The 15,520-nt window shown below is 40.9% G+C and overlaps 2 protein-coding genes across 4 annotated transcripts; both read left to right on the top strand.

Annotated features, from left to right (window-relative positions):
• Window positions 1-73: 73 nt before the first annotated feature.
• On the top strand, window positions 74-3,854 carry LOC311005202 (putative deoxyribonuclease TATDN3). 2 transcript variants are annotated; one of them, XM_083997555.1, is made up of 10 exons: window positions 74-192; window positions 289-321; window positions 412-485; window positions 578-662; window positions 1,154-1,216; window positions 1,308-1,417; window positions 1,768-1,823; window positions 1,916-2,028; window positions 2,298-2,375; window positions 2,601-3,854. In XM_083997555.1, the coding sequence occupies exons 1-10, from the start codon at window positions 139-141 to the stop codon at window positions 2,742-2,744; spliced, it is 810 nt and encodes a 269-aa protein (XP_083853681.1). In that variant the 5' UTR covers window positions 74-138; the 3' UTR covers window positions 2,745-3,854. The 2 variants fall into 2 exon arrangements, with proteins under 2 accessions (XP_083853681.1, XP_083853680.1); XM_083997554.1 differs by having other exon boundaries at window positions 2,295-2,375.
• A 26-nt stretch (window positions 3,855-3,880) lies between these two features.
• On the top strand, window positions 3,881-15,244 carry coq8ab (coenzyme Q8A-b). 2 transcript variants are annotated; one of them, XM_083997553.1, is made up of 15 exons: window positions 3,881-4,762; window positions 5,122-5,278; window positions 6,077-6,385; window positions 6,509-6,575; window positions 8,148-8,219; window positions 9,158-9,283; window positions 10,824-10,909; window positions 11,024-11,164; window positions 11,263-11,344; window positions 11,509-11,602; window positions 12,564-12,705; window positions 12,994-13,101; window positions 13,196-13,261; window positions 13,749-13,835; window positions 14,424-15,244. In XM_083997553.1, the coding sequence occupies exons 2-15, from the start codon at window positions 5,150-5,152 to the stop codon at window positions 14,715-14,717; spliced, it is 1,803 nt and encodes a 600-aa protein (XP_083853679.1). In that variant the 5' UTR covers window positions 3,881-4,762; window positions 5,122-5,149; the 3' UTR covers window positions 14,718-15,244. The 2 variants fall into 2 exon arrangements, with proteins under 2 accessions (XP_083853679.1, XP_083853678.1); XM_083997552.1 differs by having other exon boundaries at window positions 3,882-4,762; window positions 5,119-5,278; window positions 14,424-15,243.
• The last annotated feature ends 276 nt before the right edge of the window (window positions 15,245-15,520 follow it).

Genomic DNA, 15,520 nt, shown 5'->3' with positions numbered 1-15,520 from the left:
AACGCCGCTCTCCTGGGCAACGCCGCATTCTATAATCGAACGCGCCGGGGAGTGCACGCATGCGCAGTCTGTTCTTCTACCAGGAAGTGAGTATTGTTTTGGTTTATTGACCTGTTTTTGACCCGCTACGTTGTCCACATGCACGGGTACATTGACTGTCACTGTCATATCTCGTCGAGGGATTTTGACAAGGTTTGACTGTTTGTTAAAATTATATAAGTTAATGTTTTATCTTTTAAATATCTGACGGAGTGTTTTTTTTTCTTCTTCTTGTCGTTGTTATGTTAGGACATAGAGGAGGTGGTTGAGAATTCAAAGAAGGTGAAACATCTTAACTTAGAGACATTATAAACTCATATTGTGTCCATACAGTACTTGTGTCAGGCTAATTCTTTTTGCTCTGTTCCTCAGGCTGGGTTGTTGGCTCTGTTAGCTGTTGCCGAGCATGCTGGGGAATTTGACAAGATCATTGCCCTGTCACAGAGGTAACTGCAGGTTAATAACAACGAGACTGGTTAAATCAGATATACGTATAGAGGTATGCATGTGTGTTATTGACCTTTTCACTTCTTCCTAGGTTCCCAGGTTTTGTTTTCCCCTGTTTAGGAGTTCACCCTGTTCAAGAAGTTTCCCCAGAGCAGCAGAGGGGGGCAACTCTGCAGGTAGGGCCAACTTTAGTTTAGTTTAGGTTTGACTTTATTTCCATACATAAAATTACTCTACACACAGACAAACCATGAAAGTGGACAAGAAATAACAGCAGCAGTAGGTTAGAATAAAAAGAGAAAACACTTTGAACATATCGGGTGCAGTCGTTTGCATTAAGTGCTTGAATAGCACATGGAATAAGAGATTTCTTACTGTATACTAACTGTAAAGGCTTGGTTCACCCATATTACAAAACACCAAGTTTTCTCACAGGACCGGTTCCTGTATTTTTCATATCCAATATGTTTGCATATCTTAATTAACGCTGCCATTCTGTGTAGACTTTAATGCTTTATTTTAGTTAGATTGCTAATGGTTGTTTAACTTTAGTTTCAGTGCTGTTAGTATCACACGGGTCTGTTCGCCTTCATTGCATTTGAATTGAGGACATAAATCTTTTATTTGAGTAGAGGAATTAATCAAGTCTTTTTTGTCTTTTATGCAGGATCTAGATGCTGCTTTACCCATCATTGAGAAATACAAAGAACACTTAGTGGCGATCGGGGAGGTAAAGATTCAGTATGTCTTTTCTGTCCAAACTTTCTTTCTTTTGCATTAATGTTGCAGTTAACCGTTTCTCCTAATTTTTTGTGCTTTAGGTTGGATTGGATTTTACACCCAGATATGTCAGCAGTGACACTGATAAAGAGAGCCAAAGACAGGTCCTCATTCATCAAGCACGGATAGCAAAGGAGCTGGATCTCCCCCTGTGAGTCACGCATGATAATAAGTTGGTGGGAAACACTTCAGTTTAAGAGAATGTAAGAAAAAATGCCAAATGGTGATGTTCTTTAAATTCAGTAGCACAAGTTTGGCTACAACTTTTCGCCAAAAGAACATTTGTATTACACTAGTTTCCAATTGAATATTTATCAGGTTGCAGTAGCATTCCCAGTGTTTACAGGTGGATCAACTACAACTTTTATAAATACATGAGTTAGCATACCGTAATTATAAAATATTCTCATGCAGTTCAGCTTTTTTACTCAGTGTCATACAGAAAACTGAACTTTAACCACCCGACTTCAACAATACGTGTTTTTGTTGATTTATTTCCAGAAATGTTCATTCACGGTCTGCAGGACGACCCACCATCAACCTTCTCAAAGAGCAAGGTAAACAGTTGAGTTCAGGCTCTCAAAGTGTTGGATGAATGATTCATTGACTGTCACAGAAGTAAACTGCAGTAACTCTGAAATGTCACTAGGTGTCGAAAAGGTTTTGCTTCATGCCTTTGATGGGAAACCCTCTGTTGCCATGGAGGGAGTGAAGGCTGGATATTTCTTTTCAATTCCACCATCCATAATACGGAGTGAACAGGTACAGCAGAGCACCTGATCATGGCATAATCACACTGTATGTTCTCGCACACATACCACTCATTGATGTGTCAACAGATTAATTATTTCTACTGACAATTTGCTTGAATACCTTTATTTTTACGTGAACATGTACAGATGATACAACTAAAATGCTGCAGGACTCTTAAGACAGCACTCACATGTTGACTTTGTTTCCATTAATGTGACTTAATCCCATTAAATGTTCACGACTGATGATGATTTCTTTGTGTATTTTCCACCAAGAAGCAGAAACTTGTAAAACAGCTGCCGTTAGAGAACATCTGTCTGGAAACTGATTCACCTGCCCTGGGTCCAGAAAAGCAGGTACGATAAAATAAATGTGCTTAAATACAACCACAGTGTACTTGCTGGTAGTGGGTGTGTGGTAGGTGATGTTATATTAATTAAATCAATGAACAGTATGTTTGCAAAATGACTCAGAATTTCCTTTTACATACATATTTTTTTATTTTTAGTTAGGTTGTCGTCTTCTAGTTTTATTTGTCCACTCATGTCGTGTCCTTCTTGTTTTGTGTCTTAATCCTGCAGGTGAGAAATGAGCCAAAAAACATCTGTATGTCTGCCGAGTACATCAGTAAGGTCAAGGGAGTGTCTCTGGAGAAGGTGATGGAGGTGACGACACAGAACGCCCTGCGACTCTTCCCAAAGCTTAAGTCAGCCATCAGACCCTGACGCAGCCTTTAAAGGTTTATTTCATCAGTCAGGAATATCTTGAATTACTTTACACACCCACAGCTTTCTGTTACCACCACTGTCACCTTTTTATGTACTGTAACTTCATGTGACCTCTCATCAAACTAAGATGCTGTTAAGTGTAAATTAATGAAAACATTAAAGGGCCAGTTGGGGTGAAAGCCATTTATTTATCTACTCTCTTGATGGATTCTTGATATTCTTGAATAAATTAAGATGAGATAACAATTTGACACACAAGTTGTGTATTTTTCATGTGCGTGATACATTTGAATCATCCAACAATTCATAAACACTTCATCATAGCAAAAACAGCAGCTTGGTGACAGCAGCCGCGGTCACACACACACACACACACACACACACACACACACACACACACACACACACACACACACACACACACACACACTGTAACAGTCATCTCATTCATTTCATCGTAAATTGAATAATCATGATGTGCCAGTTTTTAATTTTCAATTTTACTCATGAGCTGATCTAAGCAGAGCAGTGATATCATTAAGTCAGACACTTCAAAGGTCACTCATGCTGTTTATTTCGATGATGCTTTTTATAAACAAAAGGGTGATTCATCAGTCGGTCAATATCGGCTGCTGCAGCCAAACTCTGATGAGGCTGGGATCAGTCACAGTTCACAGTTGTACGAGATATTGCTGCTTTCAAGTGCACCACTTAAGCTCCTATATTTCAGTTGTGAAGTTGATAGTAAATCATTCAGGAAATGGTTTAATAAAGTTTTGTCGTTCAGTTCAGTTCACTTTATTTACCACAGGCCCAACAATTTAACTACTGACAACCAGTATCTGGTAACTGTTGCTCTTAAAAGCCTTAGTCATGTGAGTAAACAAAGCAGAAGCAGAAGCTGTGATTCATGTATCCTACCTAAAGTATATTTAATTATTTTCCAGGAACCTGAATCTTATCCAAGCACACTGACTCAGCTGGCAGGTTATCAATAACAAGTAGCTCAAACTAATGCAGGATAATAAATAAAATCAATAAATCCAAACATCAAGAGAGATGTACCGCTTCAGTTTTTGTTTAAACCTTTTTCGAGGAATTTAATTACATGGTTAATTTGGAGGATTTAGTTTGTGGTGCTCTTCAACTGTTCTACAGACGGCTCTTTCTATTTTCTGTACACCCAGTTGTTCTGATTTTGTGCAACTTTCAATTTTGGAAATGAAATTTAATTCCTTCATTTTGTCTCTTTAATCTCAGATGCCATTTATATTCATTCAAACCATCTTAATCCTGTAGAGAAATAATAAAATATGAGTTTTCTTTAACAGTATGGGAGCCTATTAAACAAATAAAATGTTTGGCTGCCCTTTTGACATAATAGCATACATTTCGTGGATATATTTTAATTCAAGTACATTTTTTGCCATATTTATAGCCTAGGCTACTGTTTTGAGTAAAATTTAATAGAAAAGTTATTTTCTTAAAAGTGACACGTTTTTACAGTAACAAATTAGTCTCTCTTTTACCGATGACAAATATCCTTTTCTTAAATTTAACTGGGAAATATAAATATATCTCGTGAGCTCATGTAAGGCCGCTTTTTAAAAGTCCAGTAGTTCGTGAACGCACCTCATGTGCAAACTTCACGGTCCGCCCTGACTGAGTGGACACGTCAGCTGTGACACGCTCGCCGCTCAGCAGCGACTGACGGACAGCGCGTCGGACCAGTGCGGAGGTTTGTTGATAGTCGGGCCCCGGCGGCTGAACTTTGCCTCATTGGCCCGTGTTTGTTAAACTCCCCCTCCCCTCCTCTCCCCGGCCGGGGGTCGCCTCGGGGGAAACCTTCATGTCCTTCAGCGCGTCGCCCGCCCGCCTCAACGCCGCCGCCGCTGGAGTTGGAGGAGGTGTTTACAAGAAAGTGTGTCAAGTCAGATCAAGGTGAACGTGTGTGGAGCAGCAGTTGGACAATGCTCAGTGCACGCTGCCGGAGCTGAGAGCACTTCTACTTACTGGTGAGTACAAGTCACATTTTCCATCTTTTTATGTCACTTTTAGTCAATTTAGTGCGACTTCACTCACTCATACAGTCATTTAACTCATCTGTTAATTGTTTCTAAACGTTTTCAGAGTGGGTGTGTTTGTGTTTTTGCCTGTCTCTCCTATCACACAGCCCAGCCAAGTTAATATTACACTTTTATCACTGTTTGATTAAGTTGTTTTGCTGTGGATGTGCAGCAGCATGGGAACCTGAGCTGATGGTCCAAATCCTCTCATCTAGTCTCATCTCATCTCATTCATCAACACCTCTGACAAAAAGAAAAACTCTGTTGAGCTGAGACTTTTACTTGTCCATCCTGACTCTCTCCAGCAGGTGTTAACAGCACAACAGCATCATCATAATGTCGGGGGACACGGTGGTCTGGAGGGGTCTGACCTGGGTGAAGCAGGCGGCCAGCAGAGCCACACCAGGCGCCGCCAACCAGAGGCTGGTGAACTTCCATCACGCCGCCGGCGCCGGATCAGCCAGGGTGAGCACACTGAGCAGTCAGCCTGCGATTTGTCTGTCATGCTGCTGCAGAGTCGGGTAGAGTTTCATAAAAACATGCAACCCAGATACCTTCGGTGGCTGTTTGTGCCACAGTCGCCTCATCAACACCACAACAATAGTGATGCTGGATTAGAAGGCACCAGAGAGAGGGGGAGCAGGGAGGAGTGTTAGGATGTCAGAAAATGTTGAAGTAAAGTTTCCACAACAACGTTTCATCACACAGTCTCCATAGAATACGTATCTGATGATTAAAATGCAACTAAAATCCACAAACTGTGAGCTGAGCAGCATCTTTAGACGAGTTTTTACAACCGTTTTCTCTTCTACGGCACCTGTCGACTAAAATCAACTTCATCAGATCAGAGTCTGGCGCTCCTGACGGTCTCTGGGATTCATTGATCATTAAAAGAAAACCAGCCAAAGTCAGTCAGGCTAGCTGTATCCAGTCTTTTTTTGTTTTTTACGAAGATAAGCTGACATTTAGCTGCAGATTTGTCCAAAACCGGTATCATCCAAGTGCAGGAGGATCGAATCTGTTTTAAATATCCAAAACTGGGATCTTTCTGATGAAAGTTTGACCGACTGTTCTTAGATTTAGATATTTCACTATAGATTAATTAGTCAGATCACTTAGCTTCATTCTTCTTCTAAAATCGAATCAAATCAAAGCTGATTCACAACCACTTAACACTTTAGTGTAACTGAGCAGGTGTGTGGCAGCGGCTCCAAACTATTATTTCTCCACCTGCTCGTCTGAATCACGCTTTCCTTCCCGCAGGCGACGTTCAGCAAACAGGAAGTCTGCGTCCACAGAGCTTCGGCTCCACCGCTCCACAGATACTCCTCGACCCTGGGAGCCGGCTTCAGCACCTGTCTGGTCGGAGGTGTAAACGGGGGTCAGGGGACCTGCAGCGGCCGACCCAACCCCAAACATCTGAAATACCACAGGGACTGGTCGAGCCAGCTGTTCTCTGGACACACGAGGTCGTTCAACCAGGACAACTCCACGGTGGGACGGCTGACGTCGGAGGACCTGGAAAAAGCCAGAAACACCAAAAAAACGGACACGAAGCAGCATAAGCAAGTGGTATCTGCTCTAACACCTCTTTTTATTTCACTCTCAGTGTCCGTGCTGTGGTTTTAGCTCCAGTGTCACAACATTTTTTTTATTTTATTCTTCATGTTTTTAGTCGTTTTCTTGTTATTTCAGCTCAGTGAAAGAGCCAGAGAGAGGAAGGTGCCGACCACACGCATAGGGAGGCTGGTGAATTTTGGAGGTACGTTGAGTTCACCGGTTTCCTGTTTTAGATCCCATTAACATTGCAGAGTCGTCTTCGTTGCCATGAAGGGTTTTTTTTTATTTAGTTTCCAAAACCCCAGAGCAGAAACTGCCGCTAATGCAGATATTCATAACCACTGCCAGTGTGCCCTTCAGCAAGGCTGTCTGACCCTCACTTGTCCCAGCGCCAGAGCTGTGTCAACCAGTGTTGGATTACTGGGCAGCTGCGAGGCGGAGCCAAGGAGTGGTGACAAGTCAACGTGAAGCGTTGTGCAAACCCAGCGATTTAAAAGAAGAAAAAAAAATTTGGGAAATTAAATAAAACCCTGACGTGTTGTTTTCATGCATCACCGGCAGCGGGGTAAAGGTCGAGGACGTGTGATTCCTGGTTTACTCACACATTTTAAGATTTGATTTCATCTTCTCTTGAATCTTGACAGTTTTTTGTACACACACACACACACACACACACACACACACACACACACACACACACACACACACACACACACACACACACACACACACACACACACACATAAAAAAAAGATGTCCACATTCAGTGAAAGTGTTGAAATAATTTCCTTCCTCATTAAACATTTGAAAAGAAGTCAGATTCTCTCAACATTTTGAAACCAGCACGGTTCACACGATCCACATTTACCTGCAGGTGCCGATGTAATGATCAATAATAGATTGATTTTGAATCAAGCTGCATTGATTTTTTGCAAGTGTTATGTGCTACAGTAACTTAATGGCTGATCCGTGTCCAAATGAACTGACCCAGATTGTGAATTGGGAATGTGGCGTGTTTATCAGCGGAAGATAATTGTAAGAGATCCCAGATGGACTCTGGCGTTTTCTTAGTGAAAACACACAACTATTTTTGTCAGGAGTTGTGCAAACACATTGTGCAAATAACATTGACAACGCTGGCACCTCCTGCGGGGCAGCGACGGCTCGGCAGAGGTTATGTAAGAAACGACCATGCTGCTGCTGCTGCTGCTGCTGGAGACACAGACACAACATTTTCATAAGCTTTGACTCTCCCTTTTTTCCCCACACTGTCACTGTTTCTCATATATGAAGTGTGTGTATGAGCATCAAGGGTTAATTTTGGATGGAGCTGAGAAGTATCACGTCACCGTTTCTCCAGAGCTGTGGTCAGACTGTGGGAAGAGCTGACGTGCTGCTCCTCAGGACTGGAATTACAGAGTATCAGTAGCTGAGAAAATGTTTCAGAGACATGTCAGAGTCCTGCATGAGAATCCAGCCAATAAACCCCCTGCGTTGTCAGACATTAGCTCTGCGCTCAGCAGCACACTCACTCACAGAGGAGTCACTCATTTCTCCTCCGCTTGAGTTTCCCTCTAGTAAACTCTTCAAGGACTCTTGGGGAGTTCGACTCGCCTCTCGTGGCTCGTTGCTGCTATCGCCTCCTTTTTCCTGCTGCTGCTGCTGCTGCTGTTATCAGATGCAGCCGCTTGATAATGTTTGACTTCACCTTTCAAACAGTAGCGCCTGTCTGAAGTTTCATACACCGTTGTTTATGTTTGTTTCTTTTTCGCAGGCCTGGCTGTTGGACTCGGCATCGGGGCGATCGCTGAGGTCGCCAAGAAGAGTTTAAAACCAACACAACAAGGTGAAAACAGGAGGATCTTTTATATGGGTTTAGTGGTTGGTAATGATTAGTTCTTAATGGAGATGTTATGATCGTCAATATGATACGATACTTTATTAATCCCCGGTGGGAAATACAGGTATTACAATTGTAGGCAGTAAAAGCATATAAATACTAAAGAGAAATAGGTTAAAGCTTCCATAAAGGCACATTTAACCCTTTAACCCTCCATTTAACCCATGTTTAACAGAGACAGTGGAATGAGCTTCAAATTCACAATCACCATTTCACCAATTGAGAATTATGGTTTTACATGTCGTGTTAAATTTGACTCTAAAACAGCTCTCAGCCAGTCTCACAGGGGGCAGCAGTAAAAATTTCAAATACTGTACTTTTACGCTGCAGAGGATGAATCTGTTGTGTAACTTCCGCAAATGTGTCGCAAGCACCAAATATCAAGAAGTGTCTCAACGTTTATCTGCCTTTTTATGACAGTTCCTGGTTTAAACAGTATTATTCTTGATGAGACATCAGTGTAATCTAACAACAGGGTTTTTCTTTTCCTGAACAGTTCCTCAAGCAGCACTTTGGAAACGTAGAGAGAGAGAAACAGTGGTATCAGTCTCAGCTAGGTGCTGATAGGTGAAGTGGGGGAACAAAACTCATTGTTGCGCTGCAGGTCAGACAAAAGTCAAGCTGCATTAGTTTGATAATCCTCCTGTGGACACAGTCTGCTATTTGCTGTATCAGTTTTCTTTGAAGTGAAGTGATAATTGTCTAAAACTAACATCCAGAGAACATTTAATCATCTCAACCAGAGGGTTTCTGCCCCTTTTTTAATACAGTATATCTTCTGTTCTGACATTGAGATCACTGCCAGTTCTCATCTTATCTGTAGCTGAAATACACTTGCACCTGTGCCAAGTGATAAATATGTTTTATGTTTTTGTTTTTTTTAGGTGAGAAGAAATCTGTCCTGAACTCCAGTGCCTTCCTGTCTGAAGCCAACGCCGAGAGAATCGTCCGGACGCTCTGCAAAGTCCGGGGTGCCGCTCTTAAACTTGGACAGATGCTCAGTATTCAAGGTGAGGTTTAAAAAAAAAACACTTCATCACATCAAACAATTTGCCTTTGGTGACACAGCACAAACTAATATTACACGATGCATTAGGCAGCAGGACCTCAGACAGGAAACCCACATTTATCAGTCTGCGAATAAAGGTGCAGCTTTCACCAGAGGCTCAAACACAGACGGTAAAGTCGGTGCTGCAGCTTCCCAACAACACTTCATCATGTCTCTGATTTAGACTCACTGGCAAACAAACAAGATCCCTCTACCAACAGGGAAATGTCAGCACTTAAAATAAACCTCAGGCCAGCTGAACACAATAAGTGCCATTCCAGCAGAGCTATTGTAGGCAGCTGAGCCTAAACTTGACACTGCAGTGTGTTGACTTTTAAACACTTACAGTACAGCGTCGTTATGCTCTCAGATGTCGTGTGTTAACGCTGCAGTCGAGTCATAGACTTAAGCATTTGTTTTCCTGAAAGATAAATAAATCCCTGGCGATCTTTCAAAAACACAGAAGGTCATTGAACACCACTTCATAACAGAGTTTGGAAGGTGTTTCCAAAACGCCTTGTATGTCAATCAGGATTAAAAATACTCATCAGAGCTCATCAGTAGAAGTCCACTCTCCCTGTTTTGAATCTATTTCTGGACGTCAAATTACAGAGTTTTCTGATCAGGGAACGATCACCGTCAAAGCTCAAAGTGACAGTAGAAACAGCAGCTGACGATATTAACTCAAGGTCCATTTAGTAACTCTTCTTGAGCTTTTGATGGAGTATTGGATTTTATTTGCCAGGTGGAAAGAAACGCAGCTCGATTGCTGAGCTATAGAACAATACAATGTAATTATGTAGCATCGCTCTATATAATCTAATCTAAATCTTGTCTATGATATTATCTCACCTACAGCATAAATACTCTTGGACTTCTAAATTTAGTTTATTTTATATGTGTATTTTTTGTTTTAAAAAATGCTTTTTTTTCAATAGCTTTTAAGTCATGTGACCTAATGGCCTCAAACCAATGCAGAGTGGTTTTACTACTCCAGATGGATAAGTCATGCCACTTTATATGGTATTTTAGTGCTTATTCTATTTTATATGAACCGTTTTGTGCAGCTTGCAGTCTTATTATGTTACAGAAAACCCTGCATATGTTTATGCTTCCTCGTGTACCCACAGTAGAAAACTTGTTCTTCTTGTCGACCAAACGGCGCTGCTCCCTCTCTGCCATCTTCACTCATGCTGATTTTTTAAATAGCACCGGTGTTACATCACTGGTTGTTGCTTATACTTTCCATTCATATTGCAACAACACAATACACTGAGTTTCTGTTATTTCGAGCAAAAGAAAAAAAGATGAATAGCAAATAAGAATTTGAATCATTTGACAGTACTAACAAAAATCTATGTTGACCATGCTTCAACATGAACATCTTATTCACTACAACAATAATGGAGTCAGCGTGTTTCACTGTACCCTCTCCTCTCCTCTCCTCTCCTCTCCTCTCCTCTCCTCTCCTCTCCTCTCCCTTCCTCCCTTCTCTCTATCAGACGATGCTTTTATCAACCCTCAGTTGGCCAAAATCTTTGAGCGGGTTCGACAGAGCGCCGACTTCATGCCCACCAAGCAGATGATGGTACAGTATGGAGAGCTGGAGTAACTCACACTGTGTTAACCACTGTGATCAGATCAAAATAGACAGTCTCTCTCCTCCTCTTCCTCCTCCTCCTCTTCTTCGTCCTCTCTGCAGAAAGCCATCAGCAGCGACCTGGGCCCAAACTGGAAGGACAAAGTGGAGTACTTCGAGGACAAGCCGTTTGCGGCTGCGTCTATCGGTCAGGTTCACTTGGCGAGGCTGAAGGACGGCAGAGAGGTGGCCATGAAGATTCAGGTGAGTGTGTGTGTGTGTGTGTTTGTGTTTGCTCAGAGATAAAACAGAGTCAGGACACCGTGGACTTCACTATCACACTGTCAAACCTTTTCTTTCAGTACCCCGGAGTCGCCAAGAGTATCGACAGTGACGTGAATAATATCATGACCGTTCTGAGTTTGAGCAACGCGCTGCCTGAAGGTAACATTGTTGGAGGGGTTTTTATCTCCCCTACGATAACGGCTGCTATTGTCTGATCTTTGTAACTTCCTCTATTGTCAACTCACTCAAACCTCCAGCAGCAGCAGCAGCTTCAATCTCATGATTTTTTAGCTTTTTTTTTTAACATTTGGTCTCTTTTACAGGTCTGTTTCCTGAGCACCTCATTGAGGTCATGAGCCGTGAACTGGCGCTGGAGTGTGATTACATAAGGGAGGCAAAATGTGCCAAAAAATTCCAGTGAGTAGTTCACAGTTATTCACAAAACACAGACAGCGTGTGTAGTGTTAGGCATATTTTACATTACATAAGTGATCATTTTTAGAGCCTGAGAGGAGAACATTTACAGTATTTCATAAGAGAAAGGCAAAAGAGTTGAGAAAAGAATGAAAGATGAATATAAACCGATCAGCCATAACATTAAATTATATGAAAACAAAGTTGTAGAGAACAAATGAAACTACAAATTACGTTTTGAATCAATCCACTAATATTTCAGAATAAACTCACAACATTAAAGCTAGGCACCTGTTTTTATTTTGATGCTGATCGGTGTAGTTTTGTGGTTGATAACTGATTACCTGGGAAAACATCTTTAATATATTAATTAATATATTCCTTAATTGGCACCATTAATTTTTTTCTCTAAAACAGTATGAATGGACTATGAACTGGATGTTATTTAATGCTATAAATGACCCAAAAGAGGTTGTACTATAGTTTTGTAACTAACCACCACTATAAAAGCTGCACTTTTTAAACATTTACAACTTTCATTAGCTTTTTCATCTTTATATATGTGACTTTTAGCATTTATAGGTTAGTTCCTGTGTTTTTAGTTTGGTTTCAGTTGAAGTTTACCTCTGACTGCTGTTTACAGCTGTGGTCAGCTAAACTGTCTAAATGTTTAAGGTCTGCAGTAGAAAACCCAAAGATCATTTTATAGTTTTCATATTCATCTTTGTTTCAAACTAAGCAGTTTATGTTGTCGTGTTTTTGCACCAAACTTCCCAGATTTCACTTCTGCGTTCACTTCGTGGTTTTCGTAGGTTCCACTTCTTTGGTTTAGTCGTGGTGGCTGTAGCTGCTCGTGTGTAAAATGCCACATACTGTACACACATGAAGATTAGAGGAGCTCTTATCTCAGCTCTGTGCTCAGGTACATGTGTCCTTTTATCTTTGTTGTTTGTTTGTGTTGCAGGGAGCTGCTGAAAGATCACCCCTACTTTTATGTGCCTGACGTGATTGACGAGCTGAGCAGTCCACACGTCCTCACCACCACGCTGGTGCCTGGCTTTCCTCTGGACCAGGCCACTGACCTCTCTCAAGAACTGAGGAATGAGGTAGCCCCACCACCATCACACACACACACACACACACACAGAGCTTCACACTGCCCTGAACTCTACACCTCCCACAGCACAATTTACACCTGTGCACTGCCAAGATGCTGCATGCTTTCAAAGTGGTCAAGGTGATATGCCAAATACAGAGCAATGCCACCTTTAAAACCCCTCGACGTGTCAACACATCACGGTCATCGGCGTACTGTTGCTCAATTTGTTTCTGTTTTTGTCAGTATTTTTATGTCATTTCACAGTTTCCACACTTTCTGTTTTGTTTTTTTTCAGATTTGTGAGCAGATCTTGATTTTATGCCTGAGGGAACTCTTTGAGTTCAGATACATGCAGACTGATCCAAACTGGTCCAACTTCTTCTTTGACCCACAAACGCACAAGGTCCGTTTGCCTCAGTCACTCATAATAAAAACGCCGTCTGTACATTTTATATGCTTGTTTCTCACCGAGGTCTGGTTCTGCTTCACGGCTTCAGGTCGCACTGTTGGACTTTGGAGCTACACGAGGGTTTGACAAGAGCTTCACTGACACCTACATCGAGGTAAGAAACTGTGAAAATATGAAACTTAAAACTTTCATATATCCATTTACAATATTGAGGAGTTTGTTATTATGATATATTTCATTTTATGCATTATTATTACATGCCCAGTTCCCAAGAAACTTAACTTCTATAACAATGTAATGTAATTACAGCCAAAAAGTGAGTTTGGCATGAGCCACAGTGATCAAGTATCGTCCTACTAATAAATGTATTGTTTTCATTACAAGAAAAGTGTCTTTAAATATTGAATATGTTGGTGAATGCTATTCATATTCATAACAAAACAATATATTAAAGTTAGTAACATGAAAAATGTATTGGAAAAATAAGAAATATAGATTTAATATGACTCAAAACCTCAGTTAGAATCACAATCTGTTTTTATTAGAGATCCATAATGTGCTGTCATGCAGCCAAACATTTCAATAGATCAGTTGTTTTTTTATTGTTTTTTTGACTCTGTGATGTGAATTTCCCTCTTCAGATTATTAAGGCAGCTGCACATCAGGACAGGGAGGGCGTCCTGCAGAGATCCAGAGACATGAAGTTTCTCACAGGATACGAGTCAAAGGTAAAAAAATTGTGTGAATTTCTTTGTTAGAATAAAAAAATGACAGCTAAGTCTTGTTTGACCTCTACTGGTGACAAAGTGGAATTGCAACAACATTGTAAGAGCAGTAACAGACTGAGCTCTGTCTCCTAAAATAGACATGGTTACTACACAGTTGTATCATCACATGAAAGCTAAACAGGCACAAATATGACATTTTTTATGTGTCATGATCAATTATTTAGCGTGAATTTAAAAGGGAATTATTTTCGGTCTAAAGTATTAATATTAATTTGGTCTTAATGAGTTTATTTGATTAAAAAGCCAAAAACAGCAAATTTTGACAATTAAACTGTCTCTCTGTCCATAATTACCACAAAATTACAAAATAGATAAACAACAGAAGTGTCCAGGGGAGTCTTAATAAACATGCTAATAGTTACTTAGGTACAAAAATTATAGCTTTATTATTTATTTATAGCTCCAAGCAGCTTGAACAACCAGTGGAAGTTCAGACACTGGGTTTACATCCAGCATATTAAGTCATGAGCTTTAGAGATGTTGTTTAAAGCCTGTGTATTAATTAACCCCTGATGTCTTGTGCTTAAGTCGATGGAGAACGCCCACGTGGACGCGGTGATGATCCTCGGCGAGGCCTTCTCCTCCAAGGAGCCCTTCAGCTTCGGAGCCCAGAGCACCACCGAGCGCATCCACAGCCTGATCCCCGTGATGCTGCGGGAGCGACTGACGCCGCCTCCGGAGGAAACCTACTCCCTCCACAGGAAGATGGGCGGCTCCTTCCTCATCTGCTCCAAACTCAAAGCCCAAATCTCCTGCAACGACATGTTCCAGGCGGCCTACAGCAACTACTGGAAAGACGGAGCGCCCGGCTCGACGCACTAGCTGCAGCATGATCCACCCAGCAGGTTCTAGTGTTGTCGGCGGTACGTTGAACAATTTAACTCTCACATTCTCACCAGTGAAGGTATTAGATACTATATTTTTAGGTCGCCTGGGACACTTCATATCCAGATGTTACTTTGTTTTGTTTTTTTTACTTGTTGCTGCCGACTCATCAAGTAAACAGATTTGAGCATGTGAACAATATCTTCAGACTGAAGTCGACCTGTTAGGAACAATTTCATATCCGTGTGCCTCATATTCCATTCTCACCTCGACCAGGACTTGGATCCGGACTAACTCTACGTTGAATTATGTGTGAAGAAGATTATTTGTAACGTATTGATTGAATGACTTTGTTGTGCGTACTGTAAGGCTTAATAATGCTGTGCTTGTTCTGGTTTGAGGAACTGAACTGTTTTCCATCTGACCATGAAATAAATCCTCACTGAAGTTGCAAAAACAAATCGGCATCAAAGATTTGTACATTTCTGAGAATGGAGATTCAAAATATTTAGATGGAGGAAGAAAAACCTTTTGCAAAAGCGTAAAAGATTTTATTAACAATATAATATACACAGTGCTGCCTATAATATGATTAAAGTTTCCACAAATATTAAAGAAGTGTTATAAATATGTGTAAAACATTAGTTATGTGGTAAACCGGTGATAAAATCTGAAGTTCTGGTTGGTTTTCTATAGAAATACAGACTTTACCAAATAAAAAATTCAAACAGTAATAAATAAAACAATAAGAGAGGCTCATGACAAGTTTTTAAATACAGTAATTCTCTGCTAGCAAATAA

Source organism: Trachurus trachurus (assembly GCF_905171665.1).
Source record: "Trachurus trachurus genome assembly, chromosome: 22".
NCBI lineage: Eukaryota > Metazoa > Chordata > Actinopteri > Carangiformes > Carangidae > Trachurus > Trachurus trachurus.
The sequence above is the reverse complement of the archived record's forward strand: the minus strand, read 5'-3'. Positions and strand labels throughout refer to the sequence as shown.